Below are 19,824 nucleotides of genomic sequence, written 5' to 3'. Positions count from 1 at the left end.
TGCATATTTAGCAAATATTGAAATATTCTTATTTCAGATTCAGTTCAAACGTTATATCAACCTGTTGGTCGACTATTTGACTCAAATAGAGATCTGTTTGGGATAATATATATATATATATATATATAGATAGATATATAATATATTCTGTGGTTTGTGCTTTTCAGCTGAGAAACGGAATCAAAATAGAAGAATAAAGTGTTATTTCAATAAACGTTGTGGAGACATGGAACAGAGAATGTTCTGTCGGCTCATATCCTCTCAAATATGTTTGACACACGTGTGTGTGTGTGTGTGTGTGTGTGTGTGTGTAGAAATAGAAGTAATATAACACACATAATGAAATGACAATCTGAGATGAAGAAAAGAATGATTAAAGAAGGTAAACCAACATACTTCAGATGACTGATGTAGTAGATACGTAGTTACGAAACACGTGAAGGGGGCCAAATGTTATTCAAAGCTTTTGAAGCATATAAGAAGAAAAACAAAATGGATTTTCATTTTAGATATTAAAGTAGCATATTTAAATGCTTGTATGAACCAGTACAGACTGTATCTTAATTGAGTTTATTAGTTCATAATGTGGTGGACAATCCCTTTGATTAACTGTACAGTAAAAGGAGCTTTAGCCTCCAGGGATAATGTCCAGCTGTAGTCCCCTGCCAGCTGAAAATCATCCTAAAATATAACGGTTAACCAATTAAAACAAGCAGCGATGAACGGGCCCTCGCACCACGCGCACGTCGGGGGTCTATGACCGTCGGACACTGCTAGTCAACCAATCAAGAACAAAGAACTAAAAAACTGGTCTAATGAAATAAACTCAAACTAAAAGAGGACTGTGTGGACTCAGCAGAGATAATAATTATGATCTACAGGATAATTAATATTTGAAAAGAAATAGAGAATGCCTGAGAGATTTACTGTATCATATCCCATAATGTCTTTACCTATGTTTCCCTTTACATATAGAAAGATATTTCCAGCATAAAGTGATGCAGACAATGTAGAAATAGGAGCAGGAAATAAAGTGTTTAATGCTCACAATGTTAGGGAGCGTTAATCACAGTAAATACTACAGAAGGTAGTAACTCAGAGGATACTGGCAGTAATCAGAGTAAATACTACAGAAGGTAGTAACTCAGAGTAACTCAGAGGATACTGGCAGTAATCAGAGTAAATATTACAGAAGGTAGTAACTCAGAGGATACTGGCAGTAATCAGAGTAAATACTACAGAAGGTAGTAACTCAGAGTAACTCAGATGATACTGGCAGTAATCAGAGTAAATACTACAGAAGGTAGTAACTCAGAGTAACTCAGATGATACTGGCAGTAATCAGAGAACATTCTACAGAAGGTAGTAATTCAGATGATACTGGCAGTAATCAGAGTAAATACTACAGAAGGTAGTAACGCAGAGTAACTCAGAAGATACTGGCAGTAATCAGAGTAAATACTACAGAAGGTAGTAACTCAGAAGATACTGGCAGTAATCAGAGTAAATACTACAGAAGGTAGTAACTCAGATGATACTGGCAGTAATCAGAGTAAATACTACAGAAGGTAGTAATTCAGATGATTCTGGCAGTAATACTGACAAACACACAACCTTCTCCTTAAAACAAAAGCATCTGGAAAACGGTATTAATAAATACTGCTGCAAGATGCAACTTAAGAAAACTTCCAGTGTCAGGAAAATCAATTCTAGTGAACAATCAATAAGTCCCAAACTCTGTAGGATAGTGGCAGAATATTTATTTGGTTTTAAAGGACAGTGCATTCCACCAAATATCTTCATCTGTCAGCGTTAAAACATTCAAAATCAATGTTAAATCATTTCAGAATAAAGAAGCAGAAGATTTTAACAAGAGACTGCAGCCTTTAAGTATTTTACTGTTGACACTGGTTCTGGGATCAGTTTCTAAAAAGGTTGGAGGGGGCTGATTTTGGTCTGATTCTCCAGTACATCATGCAGGAAAAACTCTTCTCCGAGATCTTGGAAGATTATCAGATGAATGTAGTCCTCTCCTCCAACATGAACCTGCAAGAACAAAAGAGGAAAATGAGACGGCTAAACACATGTATTCATGTTGATCTGGTGATGTTGAGCAGTGAGGATCTTCTACACACACACACACACACACACACACCTACACACACACACACACACACACACACACACACACACACACAAACACACACACACACACACACACACACACACACACACACACACAAACACACAAACACACACACACACACACACACAAACACACAAACACACACACACACACACACACACACACACACACACACACACACACACATACACAGAACACACACACTCAGTCCTGCCATGGTTCAACTGTATATCACTAATAATTAAACCTGTATATTAAATATACATCTATTCACCTTGATGAGGAAGTTGATTCCATCCCCACCATCTTGCCTCCTGTATTCATTTGCTATGATTTCCACATACTTCTTTCCTGTCTTTTTCTCCACCTGGGTCTTCACCTGTGTATGAAGGAAATAAATATGATGATAATTCAGACCTTGGGTGTGGAGGTTGTGAAGAATGAAGGTAGATGGAAGCTCACCTGATGATAAATCTCCTGAATTTCCTTAGTGGTGGGCTCTGGCGGCAGACTGTATTCTATACATCTTTGCGATTCTGTCAAGGTCAGTTGAAGTTAACAGAGAAGTCAACTGTCTGATTTTATGTGTCTCAACTGTTTATCACATAAGGGGGGGTTACACTTTATATAGAGTACCCCCCCCCCCAGGAGAGCTCCACCTGACAGGTGGGGTCCTGCATGTTGGGAGGAGCTGTATGAGGAACAACAACCCTTTTGTTCCTCTTATGAATTCCTTTCCAAATTTTATTTGAGGATTTTCAACAAAAGGATGTTTCAAATCTTATCATTCAGATATGTATTGTTGTACAGAACTAAAATTCAAAAAATAATATTGTTTTGATGTGAAATGATGATGCAGCATTAAGTGTGTTGAGCTGAACTAAAACATTAACAGTGTAGACTTCTCACATAAACCAGAGCTTCTTTTGCAGCTCAAGTCGACGGCAGTGTGTATGTACAGTAAATAAATAGAAACTAATCTCTTCAGATAAATAAACTAAGAAGACGTAGTGATGACTGAAGTCAAACAAGGTCAATCTAAAGTAGATTAAACTCTAGGACGTTTAGAAACTGGATCCACATTCATCTCTTATCTCAACTGGCTGTAATCTTTACACATTGATATCTGTTCACCGTGTAGAGTTACATCTCTACAGGTCATATTACAACACATCACAGCATCTGGAGGAAGTTGAATATTACTCATCATGTATTCATCAAGCCTCACTAATAATAATAATAAATTAAATAAGTAAAACTCTTATCAATTCACCAGGAAAAGATGCATCCAGACACCACTAATATTAGCAAAAGTAGGACCAACAAACTCAATTTAATACTGAAAGAAATGTGGAACATAATTTTGGTATAGATACTGGTATAGATACTGTATATATATATATGTGTGCGTGTGTGTGTTTTATACACATTTAGACTATGTTAGTAGTACTAATGGTACTAAATGATTTGAAATGACATATTTCTTTAAATGAAAAAACTTATTTTTGCATAAGGTAGAACCCCTAAGTCTCCCACAAACTGAGGGAAAACAGTATGTTTAATTACATATTTTACATACTATTTTAGGTTGGATAGAATTATTCACTACTTGTTGTACATTCTTTCCTGAGTTTATTTCTTGAGTAGTGTGTTCTTATATTTTATTTAGTTTTTATTTTTTATTTTATTGGGATGTTTTGAGAAAGCTTTACTCAAACATGAACCCATGGGCGTAAATCTGATCTAACAGTAGGGGAGGGGGGGGACAATAAACATAACATTTCTGAAGAGCAATTTTTGAAGGGGACACAAATAATACAGCCACAATTATACTTGTAGAGGACATGTGTACACAAGCCACAAAAATACCTTAAAACATAATGACTTATTTTGAAAAAGTGTCCCCATATAAAAGAAATACAATACTTTGTACACTTGTTAAATTATCTGATCATAATGTAAATTAGTGAGCCACTGGTAAAGCTCATCAAATATGAATTAGGTTCATAGGACCACGCGGTCATATTATAATTAGGATATATATTTAACTGCAGCAAACCCACTGATCAGCCACTTCAAACACAACTGTAGATCTTCAATATTAACCCTAATGTCAGTTCACACACATAACGTTAGGCTTATCGCCGTGGTAACGGTAGTTGTAGTGGGTGCATTTCTATCCAACAAGCTATTAAACAAGCTAGCTAACGTTACATTATATTACACTAACATAGCAAACTTTTTGTCATAACTAATTCATTAATTACTCAGAATCATTTCTATTTGAGAAAAGAGCAACTTCATCCAATGTTTAATGTGAATAAAACAGCCTTGAACCGCCTACTTACTACATTCCTGTCACTACCGATGTGACCGTGAGTCGAGTGCAGATCCGAATCCGATTCCTGACGTACAGCATGCAGTGGACCAAACCACTGTGAGGCAAGGGAGGGGGGACTCAAAATGTTCCTAAACTTAAAAAGCATTTTTGGGGTTTGTATATCATTATGTTATTTACAATACACAGCATTGTTTTAATGATATTTCTAGGGGGGGACAATCCTTAGAAGGGGGGGGGGGGTCCTGTAGCAGACGTTTTTATAAAAATAGGCTAACGATTGGGTCATAACCACGAGACTTACTGTCTCATAGTAGAGGAATTACCGTATAGTACAGGAGAAGTTCTCAGGCAGTTTGGACTTCCATTAGCTGTTTAAGTGTAATTCCTAATGTTAACTATCATTTTAGTGATCAATAATTAGCCTGTGTCTATGTTATCTCCTTACATATACCTACGCTCTCCGTCTCTGCTAGATTGGGAATGATTGAGATTTCTCTTGGCACAGCTACCAGAAGACTTCCAACTTTCAGACAGGTTGCTCACGTCACATCTACGTCTTCAAGCTCAGTTGGAGGCTGCTCAGTAACGCTCAGACATCACCGGGAAAGAGACTTCACTGGTCTCCGTCCAGAGACACGGGACCTGCTGGTCCATTTATATATACTGTCTATGGGTCCAACACATTGCAGTTCTTCTTCTACTTCATTTTTATTGCGACTTGCAACCAGAGAAAAAAAGCTGGTGTCAATCGTCAGGCTGACCACAGAGCAGAGCAGAGCGGCTCTTAAGGAGGAATCCTCCATGTTGAACTGGCGGTAAACAAACTTAACATCGCCTCTTTATGACATATTTATGACGTTGAATTCTCTTGTGTGTATCTTTTAAATATTCATTTTTAATAAAATGTAATCCTCTACCAGATGTATGCTTATGATTGTAAGTTCATCAATGTTTAATTAAGAAAAGTAAAAACTTTACATCGCCGTCTTCAACTTTTTTTTTCAACTTTATTGAAAAACCCATTTGCACCTTTTCATTTCTATGGATGTTGGTGCTCTGCTTTGTGTTGCAGCTCCTCCCTGTGTGTCCATGGAGTACTGCAGTTATTAACACATTTCTAAACAACAATAGAAGTTGTTATGTTTATAAAGTTATCAGCTGTTTCTCATATTCTAACATACATATTTGCTTTTTAAGAAACAGAAATAAGATCTAAACACATTATTCTTTTTATCTTGTATATGATGCATCTAAAAAATTATTAAATTAAATACAGGAAACTAATCCTGACTATCTGGGTTTTTTAGTTTGTTTATTACAGTTTGATGTGTGACCTGCTAGTTTTATCTTTACATGTCTGAACACAGACACATGAAGTCAACCTGTGATGAAGCAACGTTATCTCCGTGCTCATGTTCTGCAGCTTTGAACCAGCAGATAGACTTTATTCTCCCTGTAGGAGATGATTTCTACCAGCAGATAGATTTATTCTCCCTGTAGGAGATGATTTCTACCAGCAGATAGACTTTATTCTCCCTGTAGGAGATGATTTCTACCAGCAGATAGACTTTATTCTCCCTGTAGGAGATGATTTCTACCAGAAGATAGACTTTATTCTCCCTGTAGGAGATGCTTTCTACCAGCAGATAGACTTTATTCTCCCTGTAGGAGATGATTTCTACCAGCAGATAGACTTTATTCTCCCTGTAGGAGATGATTTCTACCAGCAGATAGACTTTATTCTCCCTGTAGGAGATGATTTCTACCAGCAGATAGACTTTATTCTCCCTGTAGGAGATGATTTCTACCAGCAGATAGACTTTATTCTCCCTGTAGGAGATGATTTCTACCAGAAGATAGACTTTATTCTCCCTGTAGGAGATGATTTCTACCAGCAGATGGCAACATTTACACAGTTTTCCCCTGAAGTGATGACTGATGGGAACACTATGTATATGTACATTCATCGACCCTTTATTCAACGTTTTTTGACAATTTTCAACGATTGTTCGACATTTGTGTCTCTTTGTAACATCCTGTTTTGTATCTAATTGTTCTCCATCTGTCTTCATCGTTCCTGCCCTCTGAAGAGAGGTAGAAACTGTCTGATGTCTCTGTTTCTAAGTAACTAGGCAGGGTTGCTGCAGTATTCTGGTCCAGTCAGAGAGAGGAAATGACACAAAGTTAAAGTTTGTGAAGGGGCTACCATGACGGTAACCATGCGCTACCTATTTTATCTCTCAAAGACTGAGTGTAAATGTTGCTTGTATATGTTTGGTTAGCGTGTCAATATGTTCTGTTACTTATCACACTGTTTTCAAATCATCTGTTGAACAATCCATTCATCCAATTCCCCACAGTAATCCCGTAGCTTTCTTGTGCACACATTTAACATCCAATACTGCAGTGATTTATATGCTATAGCTTCAACCATCAATACATAATTTTCTAACCATACCTTTTACCTCACAAACATGACCAGTTATAATAACCACGCAACACATGTTTTATTGTTAACTACATGTCTGTTTATTGAGTTTAAAAGCTAACAAAGGGTAACATGATCTTTGTCTTACCAGCATGTGCTCTCTTTGTTGTATAAAGGAAAATTTGCCGCAATCCTCGGGTTTAAAGGACTTCCGGGGTAACAGGAAGTGACATGAATTTTAAGTAATACACTTATTAGCCATCAAGATGTCTTGTGCCTTTGTCTAATGTGAATGTTAATCATATATATGATATTCTGTAAATGTCTAGCTTCATAGATACATTCATTTTTGCTGTATGGAGCCTTTACGGTCTATTCACCTGAGCCACCCCTGCATTGTATTGTTGTGTTGGTATGTTCCAATTTGAGGGGCGGGCTTCAGGCTATATAAAGTGGCAGTAGTATTTGCTCAAGGGAGAGCTTGAGAGGAGACTGGAGGGAGGAGGACGTAAGTCTGTTGGAGGCCCTCAGAGTCATGACTTGTCGAAAGGTCAATTAGGAAAAGTGGATGTTTGGATAATGTGATTATTTTTTGACTCTCAAGTTAATTTACTTTAAGTATATTTTTTGTTGCTTTCCTTAATTTTGTTAATTTTCATATTATTCTTGCCTCCATGACCTTTAATTGGGAAATAACAATAAAAATCCCATCTTTTCAACCTTATCTCCGACTCAGCCTGAGTGTTTACACCTGCTCACGACTACTCATCGACATCTACCCTTAACAAAGTTATTTTAAAACCCTCAAAGATTCAGGGCGTTTACAAAAATTTGGGGCTGGTGACCCAGAAGCTCCGACCCTCTTTACGTCAGATATCCTGAGATGAACCTTACATCGCCGTGTTGTAACTAAACATCGACACAACATTAGTATTAAAATAACTGGTTTCAACATATTGTTTAGCTGGCGCAACAGGCTGCTGAATGTAAGACTGACGCTGTACTTTGTACCTCAGATGTCCCAGACGCAGGAGGATACTCCTGCATGAAGAGCAACATGGCTCAGTTTTCCCAGCGGACATGCTCAGCCACATTTAAGCTGCAGACACACAGACCAAACGGCCAACCATTGGCAGTAAAGCCAGTGTGACTGACACATGTGATGTCTCCCCGAATTGGTCAAAAAAAGTTCCTCAGAACACACCGAAGAGACGAGATGTAATATTTCTCCATAACAGCAGGCGGCACTAATATAACAGTATATGATTGTTGTCCAAAAAATAAAAAAAACAGCAGCTGATTGGACGAACTCGTCACATGGGTCTGACTTCTCCAGAAATTCAAAGCCAGACTTTCATGGCGGCTTGTTCAGAATATGATCTCATATTGGACTAAAATTGTGATGAAGAAGATGTTGGTTAAATAAGCCCAAGCTTAGGACCTCCTATTTAATGAAGAATTCTTAGGTGTAGTTGCTTGAATGCGTTTGCAATCGCCACAGATAGTCCGGTAAGAACTGGAGAAGAAGGAGATATCCTCAAATGGTGCTTTATTAATCACCATCCACACACAATACAAGCCACTCTGTATGAACTGAATTCAGGACTGTGAACTGACGTGTTTTCTGTAACATGATGAAAAGCAGAAATAACATACTTTAATTGTCGTAATAATTATGTAATTCTCATCTATTCATTTACATGAAACAGCTATTTAACAACACTGAACGGAAATAGCTTACATATGAATTTGACTTATGTATTATGTGTACAGCGGTAACATATTAAGCAAATATAGAGCTTAATCCATTTTGAAAGCAAAGTTACTGCACTAAGGCCCTTTAACTGTTTGAGTTAGGTCATACATACATTAACACAAGATAAATAAGAACTGCAGGCTACATAGAGCGCATAAACTCGACCAAAACTATAGCTTTAACAGGCAGGAAATAACAGTAATATTATTAACAGAATTATTTACTTACAATCTCATGGACACACAGGATTTCAGCTCACAAATGCCTTGAAACAAATGAAGAATGGACAAATAGATATATCCTGCTAGCGAGGCAACCTACTGAACTATCACTGATACAATGACTACTACAGCGATAGAGGCTGGAATACTAAATCCAACCGGTTACAGCCTTCTCTGATTGGTCAACACCTCAATTGGTACTTAACTCTACATAGCGGTGCAGAAACGAAACTTACAGAAACAGTCTATTTTTCTTTGTCCACAAGGGGGCGCTCAAGCACCATGCTAGAACTTAATGTTGACCTTTTGAACAAAAATAGTTCACCGAAACATGTTTCTGAAAACATTTGAAGAGAGAAATAGGCTGTGCAGTTGCTGAATCTGTCTTCATTTCAGATCAACAAAGGTCAGTTTAAAAGATTTTCATCATATTTTGAGAGGCTCTAGTCACGCTCATCCCGCTCCCCGTTTCCTGGTTAGCTCTCCACCAATCAGATGGCTCATTGAGTCTGACTGCCCCGCCGATTATACATGTCAAATCAGCCAAAATGAAGGACGATGGCCCCTCGGACGGATGATGGCACGGAACACGCCAAACAGACTCGAGTCACCAACCTCGCCAGACTGTCAGACGACCGATTATTGGCTCTGTGTGTCCGGGCCTTAAGACCGACATCTGGTCTCTGCTGCAGCAGCTCCTCGCCCTGCAGATACAGCAGCTCCACCAGCTGCAGATCATCGATCAGATCCATCACCAGGTTCTGTTGTTTGCCTCTCAACAAGCCAAGATGCCAGACAACCTGACGGTCTGCACCAAAGATCAGAGGCCTGTACTATGAAGCAAGATTTGGCATTATTGAGGTAACTTCAGGTTCAACCCAGGGTTTTGTGTATCACGACTGTGGATCACTTGTTACCGGGTTCAATAACCGTGGTAAATTATGCTGAACACCTAACCTGGTCAGGAGCAGGTAATGTTGGAGATTAGAGATCAACCGGTGTAAAAGCACCTCCTACTGACCAATCAATACTCGACTGATAACGGCGTCACCGTTCTTAGAAGATCAGGTGGAGCTCGGTGGGCGGAGAGAGAGAGAGAGAGAGAGAGAGAGAGAGAGAGAGAGAGAGACAGAGACAGAGAGGTGGGCTCAGAAAAGTTAAAACATTTAGAGACCAACAACCCCGTTAACGTTCCCTGATGGTATTTTAATGACAGATATAGATTTTCAGCGGAGGGAATTATGTATCTTTGTCGGCTTGTTGAGCCGTGTGTTGCCAAGGCGACACATCGGTTTGAATTATGTTTTTATATTTTTTATTTCCTCTCACGATGGCTTACCACTGCCAGGGTTGCAACTGGAATAATAGGCTAAAGCAACGACAGTTTATGGAAAGAACAAGTGTAATTATGGTCAGATCTTGGTCCTGACTGATGGGGAAGATATTGATAAGAGTTGTGATTCATGCTGTGCAAACATCGCCTCTTTTATGTGAATGCGCTTGCCGCTGGATTGGGACACCCTGGGTTGATTGAACTAGTTGTTAACAACCGTCGTGACACAGCTGATGCTGGACCACGGTTGTTAGGTTAGGTGAAGACGGGGAACTGAAAGAAATCCAGGGCATGTTGATCTTGATTTGTAGTAAAGGCCTCTGGTGTCTTCAAAATCCAATCAGCTGAAAGCTCTCGGTGCTGTGGCTGCTGCTTTAGCCAAAAACATATCAACCCAGTCTGCTAACGTAAGAGACTTCAAACATCCTGTAGAATCAGAAACACTCTGACAACAGAGCTCAGAGGAGCAGTAATACTTTATAATAACCAGCAGTGATGAACGGGAAATTAAACTTCAGTTAAGTTATTTTAACTGTTAACTAACGATATGATGATTTATAGTGTTACTGATTATTGGTAATGTTGTCATTTTAGAGAAATGCCAAAATAAAGATCAAACTAAGCCAAAGTCCCCAGTTAGTTTTCATCTCTGAGCTGGTGGTGACGTCATGGCGCCATCAGCAGGGACTACAAGCAGAGCACAACCAAACATTCACACATTACATGTTTACACATTACTCTATTTTAATCACAAAATCTAAATGCCATTTTCAGCTACGATCACATGAAACTGCTTGTTACAGTTATGAACTCAAGTTTGACTTCACTTTACTACTAGTATCTATCAGCAGGGTTCTGTTCCTAGTTAGTCTACCTGTTGGAGGGAATAGAAATACAGTCAGAAAACTCTGTTGTGGCTTTAAACATTTCTATGGATTTGATGTTTCTGTTCTTATTTCCATTGTGATTTTCAGTCAAAAGATTTCAGTTTAAGCATTTATATTTAAGCTTTGCATTTAAAATTTGACTTTTTGCATTGCACTTTACAATTTTAAATTATCATTTTACATTTCAACTTTGCTTTTTCAGTTTCCTTCTCCTTTTTTAAATTCAATTATGTCATGATTTTTCCTAGTAGCGTAGTAATACAACGTACACAGTAAAACAGAGAATGTGCTCTTGGCTCATATCCTCTCAAATATATGAAGACTGTTAGGGGGGGGTTGGTGAAAGGCGGACCCAAAATGCAGAGACGGAAGCAGAGGATCGTTTGATGATTTAATAAAACAAACATACAAAACCAAAAGAGTCCTGGAAAAGGCTATCCAAAATAAAGTCCAAGTTAAACATAGAAACACCGGAGCACTAAGACTAACAGGGAAGATTAACACTCAGGAAAACAAACTGGATTGAACAGCGGCGAAGATGAATCCCTTCTGAAAGCCGGCGGCGAAGGCGAATCCCTTCTGCAGACTGAGCAGGAGAAGGGGCAGCTGGGCTGAAGACAGGCAACAAGTCAGCTGGGCTGAAGACAGGCAACGGGCCAGCTGGGCTGAAGACAGGCAACGGGCCAGCTGGGCTGGGGTCTGCCAAACAGGCAATGGGTACAGAGGTCGACAGGGGTGCCGACAGGGCACGAGATGCAGGAGTGGGTCTGACCGAAAACAAGGGCAAAGTCACTGGGGTGGTCTCAAGGGCGGTCTCAGGGACAGTCTCAGGGGCGCCGGGACAGGCAAAGTCACTGGGGAGGTCTCTGGGATGCCGGAGACCGACAAAGCCTCAGGGGCAGTCTCTGGGGCTCCGGTGACTGGCAAAGTCACTGGCTTGCCCGTAGGCGAACACTCTGGGAGAGCGGTTGACGTGGACTCTGGACTGGAAGACTCTAGAAGAGCTGTCATCGGAGACTCTGGACGGCTGGACATCAGCCGAGACTCGGGACGGCTGGACATCAGCTGAGACTCGGGACGGCTGCACGTCAGCGGCGGTTCTGGAAGGCTGCACGTCAGCGGAGGTTCTGGAAGGCTGCACGTCAGCGGAGGTTCTGGAAGGCTGCACGTCAGCTGGAACTCTGGAAGGCTGCACGTCAGCGGAGGTTCACAGGTCAGCTCAGGCTCAGATACTCTGGTCAGCTCAGGCTCAGGTACACAGGTCAGCTCAGGGTCTGGTCCGACAAGAGGTTGATGCAGGGCATGGCCCTGGGAGCCATGTCTTCCTTTCCTCCATCTTCGACCTCCACGAGTCCCAGGAAAACTGGTCAGCTCTGGAACACTGGTCAGCTCTGGAACACTGGTCAGCTCTGGAACACTGGTCAGCTCTGGAACACTGGTCAGCTCTGGAACACTGGTCACACTGGTCAGCTCTGGAACACTGCTAACACTGGTCAGCTCTGGAACACTGCTAACACTGGTCAGCTCAGGCTCTGGTCACTAGACAGCACGGGCTCTGGGCCGCTGGACAGCGAGGACTCTGGGCTGAAGAGAGGGTGATGCTGGGCATGGTGACGGGAGCCATGACATGCCTTTCCCCGTCTTCGGCCTCCACGGCTCCCAGGAAATATGGCTAGGCGAGTACCCTCAAATGATTGCTTGCAGTTGGGGGTATCTGCTGAACAGGCAGCTGCTGAGCTGACAGACAGGAGATCAGAGGAGCTGCTAGAAAGAGTACTGGATCTTTGTTTTCCAGCTTGAAGGCTGGCTGCTTTGGCCTCCTCAGTCTGTCTAGCACACTTAGTAATATACTGAAAAACAGTCAAGAAAGTCTCTGGCTCTCCTCCAGGTGGAGAACCGACAGGACTAGGAGTACTAAGAAAAGGAGCAGGCTGGGTGACTGACAAATCCAGTAGTTAAAGTCTTAGTGGGCTGAGCAACAGACAGGCTGGTAAGTGTTTGCTGGCACTGGGGTAGGCAGGGAGTGAGGAGAGGAGTGTTGGTGGATTTAGCTAACTTGGAAGCACACAAACCCTTAGCAGAGGAATGAGCTGGAGTAGAAATGAAGCGTTTAACCCAGTCTGGAATACAGTCATTGAGCCAGGGCTTTTCTGACACTTTAACACGAGCAAACGACAGATTAGCCTCCTTCTGGTAATCACTGTCAGCTTCCTTCCACATGGTTTTAAGCTCAATTAGGTTACAAATTACCTCATAGAGCTCATCAGTCATGGAGGATGCAGGATCCTTAGTCCAGGTAGCTTGGAGCAGCAAACAGTAGGAACAGAAATTGGGAACCCACCGGGAAAAAAAGAAGCCTCTCTGCTGGGTCCAGTTGGTCAGATCATTCTGTTAGGGAGGGTTGGTGAATGGCGGATCCAAAATGCAGAGACGGAAGCAGAGGATCGTTTGATGATTTAATAAAACATAAAAACATACAAAACCAAAGGAGTCCTGGAAAAGGCAGGCAAAAAGGTAATCCAAAATAAAGTCCAGTTAAACATAGAAACATCGGAACACTAGGACTAACAGGGAAGAGTAACACACTGGAGAACGAAACACACATACACAATGATCTGACACCGGACAGGGGGGAAGACCAAGACTAAATACACAGGGTAACGAGGAAACACAAGACAGGTGACACAAGGCTGGGAAACAGGTGAAACACATTAGGGCAATTGCAAGGGCGGGAAAACACAGGAAGTAAAACAAGACAAGACAGAAAACAAGACCGTCAAAATAAAACAGGAAACAGGGCAAAAATGCAAAACAGAAAAAACAGATTACCGAAACAAGACAAAATACACCAAACCCATAACAAAGACTTTATTCAGATTTAATTTGTATTGTGATTAGGCAGAGCCTATTTTTCCCTTTACATATATAGAGATATTCCTGCATGAATTAATGCAGAAAAAGGTAGAAATAGGAGCAGGAAATAAAGTGTTTAATGCTCAAAATGTTATCAGAGTAAATACTACAGAAGGTAGTAACTCAGAGTAACTCAGATGATACTGACAGTAATCAGAGACAGTATTAATAAATGCTGCTGCAAGATGCAACTTAAGAAAACTTCCAGTGTCAGGAAAATCAATTTGGTGACATACTATACTATTAGCCTGGAAATCCAGACCCAAACCCTAAAGATTAAGGGTCTGGCATTGAGTAATGAAAACGGCCCAACTCGAGGGGCGGCACCAAACATACATTTGAAAATATCACTGCACGCAATTGGATAACACTACGACCAATGTTTACTGACTGATTCTGTACTTTGACGTCGCAGCGCTGTCGTCATCTGTTTAGCTCGCCTCTGGCCCGCCTATATCAGATACAGCCATGTGATTGGTGCAGCTCGCCTCTGGCCCGCCTATATCAGATACAGCCATGTGATTGGTGCAGCTCGGCTACAAGGGCATAGTTAATGAGCAGCATTACTCAATGCCAGAGTGACTCGCTGAGCAAACTCAAATTTATAACTATACTATGACTTTTTGTGACTTTTTCAACATACTATACTATGACTTTATTATGTCGTTTTTTGGCATACTATACTATGACTTTTTTGTCTTTTTTCGACATAATATACTATGACTTTTTATGACTTTTTTTGACATACTTTACTATGATTTTTTATGACTTTTTTCGACATACTATACTATGACTTTTTTGTCTTTTTTCGACATAATATACTATGACTTTTTATGACTTTTTTTGACATACTTTACTATGACTTTTTATGACTTTTTTGACATACTTTACTATGACTTTTTATGACTTTTTTCGACATACTATACTATGACTTTTTTTGTCTTTTTTCGACATAATATACTGACTTTTTATGACTTTTTTTGACATACTTTACTATGACTTTTTATGACTTTTTTGACATACAATACAACGACTTTTTATGACTTTTTAGACATACTACTAGTATTAGTACTTAGTAGTAGTTATGACGTTTTTCGATAAGATGTAACTTAACACTCGTGTTGTCTTCCCATCGATCATGCGCACTTTAAATCTTAAGACATAACTTATCACCCAACTCTGTATTACACCTTCCATCCAACTTATTCCCACTAGTTTTACAGTTGTTTGGAATTCATGCTCAATGAACCTCATTTTTATCAGAGGAAGGTTTGTTGATGGATTATACTTCAACAGATTTAGTCAGGATACGGTTTTGAAACCATTTTGTTATTTTAAATGGCAACAAATAATCACATCTGTGATCTGGGAAGAAAATGGATTCTATAAAATGAAATAAAACACCTAAAATTCATTCATTTAAGGACGTTGTATGGAATCATTCATGTTATTTTGGGGGCATTTCGGTTGAAAGAAACCATATTTATATGTACAGAAGTTTAGAAACAACATGAGGATTAAGAAGACTTCCAGTGTCAGAAAAGTCAATTCTAGTAAACAATAAATAAGTCACAAACACTGTAGGATAGTGGTAGAATTTTTATTTGGGGTTAAATGACATTGCATTCCTCCAAATATCTTCATCTCTCAGCGTTAAAACATTCAGAATCAATGTTAAATCATTTCAGAATAAAGAAGCAGAAGATTTTAACAAGAGACTGCAGCCTTTAATATTTTACTGGTGAGTGGATCTGGGATCAGTGAATAGGTTCGAGGGGGCTGATTTTGGTCTGATGATCCTTTACTTTAGTCAGCGACACCTTTCCTCCGTTACACGGAAGACCTCGGAAGACTGTCACATGAATGTAGTTCGCTCCTCCAACATGAACCTGCAAGAAGAAAAGAGGAACATTAGACGTCTGAACACATGAATTCATGTTGATCTGGTGATGTTGAGCAGTGAGGATCTTATACACACACACACACACACACACACACACACACACACATACACACACACGCACACACACACACACACACACACACACACACACACACACACACACACACACACAGACCTGCCATGGTTCAACTGCACACACACACACACACACACACACAAACACCCACACACACACACACACACACACACACACACACACACACACACACACACACACAGACACAGACACACACACGCACACACACACACAGACAGACACACACACACACACACACACACACACACACACACGCACACACACAGACCTGCCATGGTTCAACTGCACACACACACACACACACACACACACCACACACACACACACACACACACACACACACACACACAGACCTGCCATGGTTCAACTGCACACACACACACACACAAACACCCACACACACACACACACACACACACACACACACACACACACACACACACACACACAGACACAGACACACACACGCACACACACACACAGACAGACACACACACACACACACACACACACACACACACACACGCACACACACAGACCTGCCATGGTTCAACTGCACACACACACACACACACACACACACACACACACACACACACACACACACACACACACACACACACACAGACCTGCCATGGTTCAACTGCACACACACACACACACAAACACCCACACACACACACACACACACACACACACACACACAGACCTGCCATGGTTCAACTGCACACACACACACACACAAACACCCACACACACACACACACACACACACACACACACACACACACCTGCCATGGTTCAACATCATCTCACTAATAATTCAACCTGTATATTAATTATATATTATATTTATATATTATATATTACATTATATATTGCCATATTATATTAAAGACATATCTATTTACCTTGATGAGGAAGTTTGTTCCTGCCACAACTTGACTCCTGTATTTAACTGCTTTGTATTCCACATAATTTGCTCCTGTCTTTTTCTCCACCTGGGTCTTCACCTGTGTATCAAGGAAATAAATATGATGATAATTCAGACCTTGGGTGTGGAGGTTGTGAAGAATGAAGGTAGATAGAAGCTCACCTGATGACAAAGATCCTGAGTTTCCTTAGTGGCGTCTGCTGTCTGACCGTATCCTCCGACCGTGTGTGTCTGTGCCATTGTGTCAATGTCTGTTGAAGTTAACAGAGAAGTCAACTGTCTGCTTTTACGTGTCTCAACTGTTTATGACATCAGCATGTACAGTATTTATAGAGAGTAACACCCCCCCCCGCCCGACAGGTGGTTTCCCTGCATGTTGGGAGGAGCTGTATGATTAACAACAACCCTTTTGTTCCTCTTATGAATTCCTTTCCAAATTCTATTTAAAAGAATGTTTCAAATCTCATCATTCAGATTGTTATTGTTCTACAGAACTAAAATTCAAAAACGTATATTGTTTTGATGTGAAATGATGATGCAGCATTAAGTGTGTTGACCTGAACTAAAACATTAACAGTGTAGAATTCTCACATCAACATTTAATTCAAATAATCAATGTCTAAGTCTGATGTAGGAGTTCAATCAAATGAACAATCAGTTCAGTAAAGTCATGTTACTAAGTTACACACACACACACACACACACACACACACACACACACACAGACACACACACAGACACACACACACACACACACACACACACACACACACACCATTTCAGTACATTCAGTCTAATTCTAGCATTGTTTATCACAAATTTCAAATTAATTCAACAATGACTTTGACACTATAAATAAAATTGAATTGAATACTGGAACAATATCAAAGATTGTTGTTCCCATCAGTCATAGTGACCAGGTTGAAAAAGACTAAACTAACCTTTAAAAATCAGTTTGTGTGCAAGTTTTAACAACCGTGGGAAAGGGCGTGTTCACTTCTGTAGAAACCACACCTGCAAAAGATTGATAGTGTTCTTAGCAGGAGTTTGAGAACATTGTATTATTATTTTAAAATAACAGCTTAACTTGAACACACATACACTCATACACACACACACACACACACACACACACACACACACACACACACACCTTAGACAACTGTGTTGTAATGCAAGGTTTAATATTAATGAAGAAATACAGCAAGTAAAGACAGGATACTAGTTTGATAAAAAACAGTTACTGTGCAACTTTTAATAACTGTGAGAAAGGGTGTTCACCTCTATAGGAACCACTCCTGTTAAAGAATGTTATTGTTCTTGGTAGGAGACACACACACACACACACACACACACACACACACACACACACACACACACACACACACACACACACACACACACACACACACACACACACAAAGACACAGACACCAGCAGATAGACTTTATTCTCCCTGTAGGAGATGATTTCTACCAGCAGATGGCAACATTTACACAGTTTTCCTCTGAACTGATGACTGATGGGAACGCTTTCTTTCGCCCAATCCCAAAGTGAGCCCTGAGGACTAAGGACTAAAGACTCACAGACAGAATTGATCTCATGTGCTAAGTGAGTGAGTGTGTGAGGCCACACAGTAAGAATTGGAAAGTTATTAAAGAATGGTCTGTTAATCTGCTGGAAACAAGCAGAGCTTTGTGCTTGTTGACTCTGATGATTCATCACCTTATTTTCTGATATTTTCTTTGGTGTGTAGACGGAGAAGGACTGGGACAAAGTGAGGAACGGCCCTGTGGGGAAGCAGCTGGAAACAGATCATCTTAAACTGGTGGCACATAAAAAGTCCAAACTTCTGGAGAATCTCAAATCAGCCAAAGCTGCTGCCTGAGCTGTTGTTTCACTTTTTATTAGGAGGAAAAGAAAAAGGTGTGATGGTTCAGGTACCCTGTACATAATCTTTGGTCTATATCTTTACTATCCATGGAGCCATTTATGGCCCAAAATGTTTTTAAAGAAATGTGTCTGGGAGTGTGCGCTCCATGTTCAAAAGGCTCAGTCCTTCCTGTCTTTACTGCATGTCATCCCCTCCCTTTTGTTACATAAGTCAGTTAAAGTTTTTTGTTTCAGAGAGATTATTCAGGACAGATTTATTATATTGTTTCCTCCTCCACATTATGAAAAGCTTTCTGTTTGCAAGATGAACTATTAATAAAACATGTTATTCTGACTTCTACTCTGACTCCTTCAAATCATTGATTGGTAACAATCATCAGAAACTTAGCTCAGGTTAGTTCTCTAACATTATCTGGAGCTCCATCAGTCAGATATTATCTTCAGTCTTGGTGAATGTAGACCATGAAACAGATTCTTTAACTGTGTAATAATGATGATATTTCACAAGATGCATGTCAGACAAATATTTGCTAATTCTGATATGTACTGGTATTGTGGTATAGATGGGGCAAAAGTGTTTTTCTGTAAAACAAAGTTCTGTTGTGTTGAGGGAGGCTGTAATAAACAGACCGATCACAAGGTGGGAGGATGATGGTTTTAGACTCAATCTATCTTCAATATTATATTATTAATAATTAATTCTCTCTCTCAGACTCATAAGAGGCTCTATAGCAAAAACAGGAGAAGACATTCAGGATCAAAACCTAATTCATCATTTATTAAAAAACATTCATGTAGCTGTCTCACCAGTGTTTTCAACTGAATAAATAAATAGAAACTAATCTCTTCAGATAAATAAACTAAGAAGACGTAGTGATGACTGAAGTCAAACAAGGTCAATCTAAAGTAGATTAAACTCTAGGACGTTTAGAAACTGGATCCACATTCATCTCTTATCTCAACTGGCTGTAA

General features: G+C 40.1%; 2 protein-coding genes and 1 long non-coding RNA gene across 6 annotated transcripts in view; 2 read left to right on the top strand and 1 right to left on the bottom strand.

The window, feature by feature from the left end:
- LOC116055803 overlaps nt 1-19,037 on the top strand; it is a 102,240-nt gene extending 83,203 nt beyond the window's left edge. The window contains exon 4 of one of the 2 annotated variants that reach the window (XM_036003500.1): nt 18,716-19,037. In XM_036003500.1, the coding sequence (XP_035859393.1) occupies nt 18,716-18,847 (132 nt within the window). In that variant the 3' untranslated portion in view covers nt 18,848-19,037. The remainder of the gene's footprint in view (nt 1-18,715) is intronic. The other variant, XM_036003503.1, reaches the window with a different exon arrangement.
- On the bottom strand, nt 1,753-17,273 carry LOC116055808 (cystatin-A5-like). 3 transcript variants are annotated; one of them, XM_036003510.1, is made up of 3 exons: nt 17,122-17,269; nt 2,421-2,525; nt 1,753-2,046 (listed from the first exon to the last, which is right to left on the bottom strand). In XM_036003510.1, the coding sequence occupies exons 1-3, from the start codon at nt 17,197-17,199 to the stop codon at nt 1,927-1,929; spliced, it is 303 nt and encodes a 100-aa protein (XP_035859403.1). In that variant the 5' UTR covers nt 17,200-17,269; the 3' UTR covers nt 1,753-1,926. The 3 variants fall into 3 exon arrangements, with proteins under 3 accessions (XP_035859403.1, XP_031163711.1, XP_031163710.1); XM_031307851.2 differs by lacking the exon at nt 2,421-2,525 and adding an exon at nt 16,937-17,038 and having other exon boundaries at nt 1,754-2,046; nt 17,122-17,273; XM_031307850.2 differs by lacking the exons at nt 1,753-2,046; nt 2,421-2,525 and adding exons at nt 15,654-15,914; nt 16,937-17,038 and having other exon boundaries at nt 17,122-17,273.
- LOC118495488 lies at nt 5,935-18,478 on the top strand. Its single transcript, XR_004897929.1, has 3 exons — nt 5,935-6,025; nt 15,291-15,294; nt 18,422-18,478. It is a non-coding gene; the product is annotated as an uncharacterized LOC118495488 (long non-coding RNA).
- Nucleotides 19,038-19,824: the final 787 nt, after the last annotated feature.

The sequence above is a fragment of the Sander lucioperca genome, chromosome 7, assembly GCF_008315115.2.
Source record: "Sander lucioperca isolate FBNREF2018 chromosome 7, SLUC_FBN_1.2, whole genome shotgun sequence".
Lineage (NCBI taxonomy): Eukaryota > Metazoa > Chordata > Actinopteri > Perciformes > Percidae > Sander > Sander lucioperca.
Note: the sequence above shows the minus strand (reverse complement) of the source record. Positions and strands in the feature narration are given on the sequence as shown.

Bases quoted from the DNA above. Each gene is read 5' to 3' on its own strand.
- LOC116055808 (XM_031307850.2), bottom strand. From the start codon at position 17,199: ATGGCACAGACACACACGGTCGGAGGATACGGTCAGACAGCAGACGCC. The intron at 17,039-17,121 runs GTGAGCTTCTAT...CTTGATACACAG, and splicing joins CTCAGGATCTTTGTCATCAG to GTGAAGACCCAGGTGGAGAA. The intron at 15,915-16,936 runs GTAAATAGATAT...TTCTTCTTGCAG, and splicing joins GAACAAACTTCCTCATCAAG to GTTCATGTTGGAGGAGCGAA.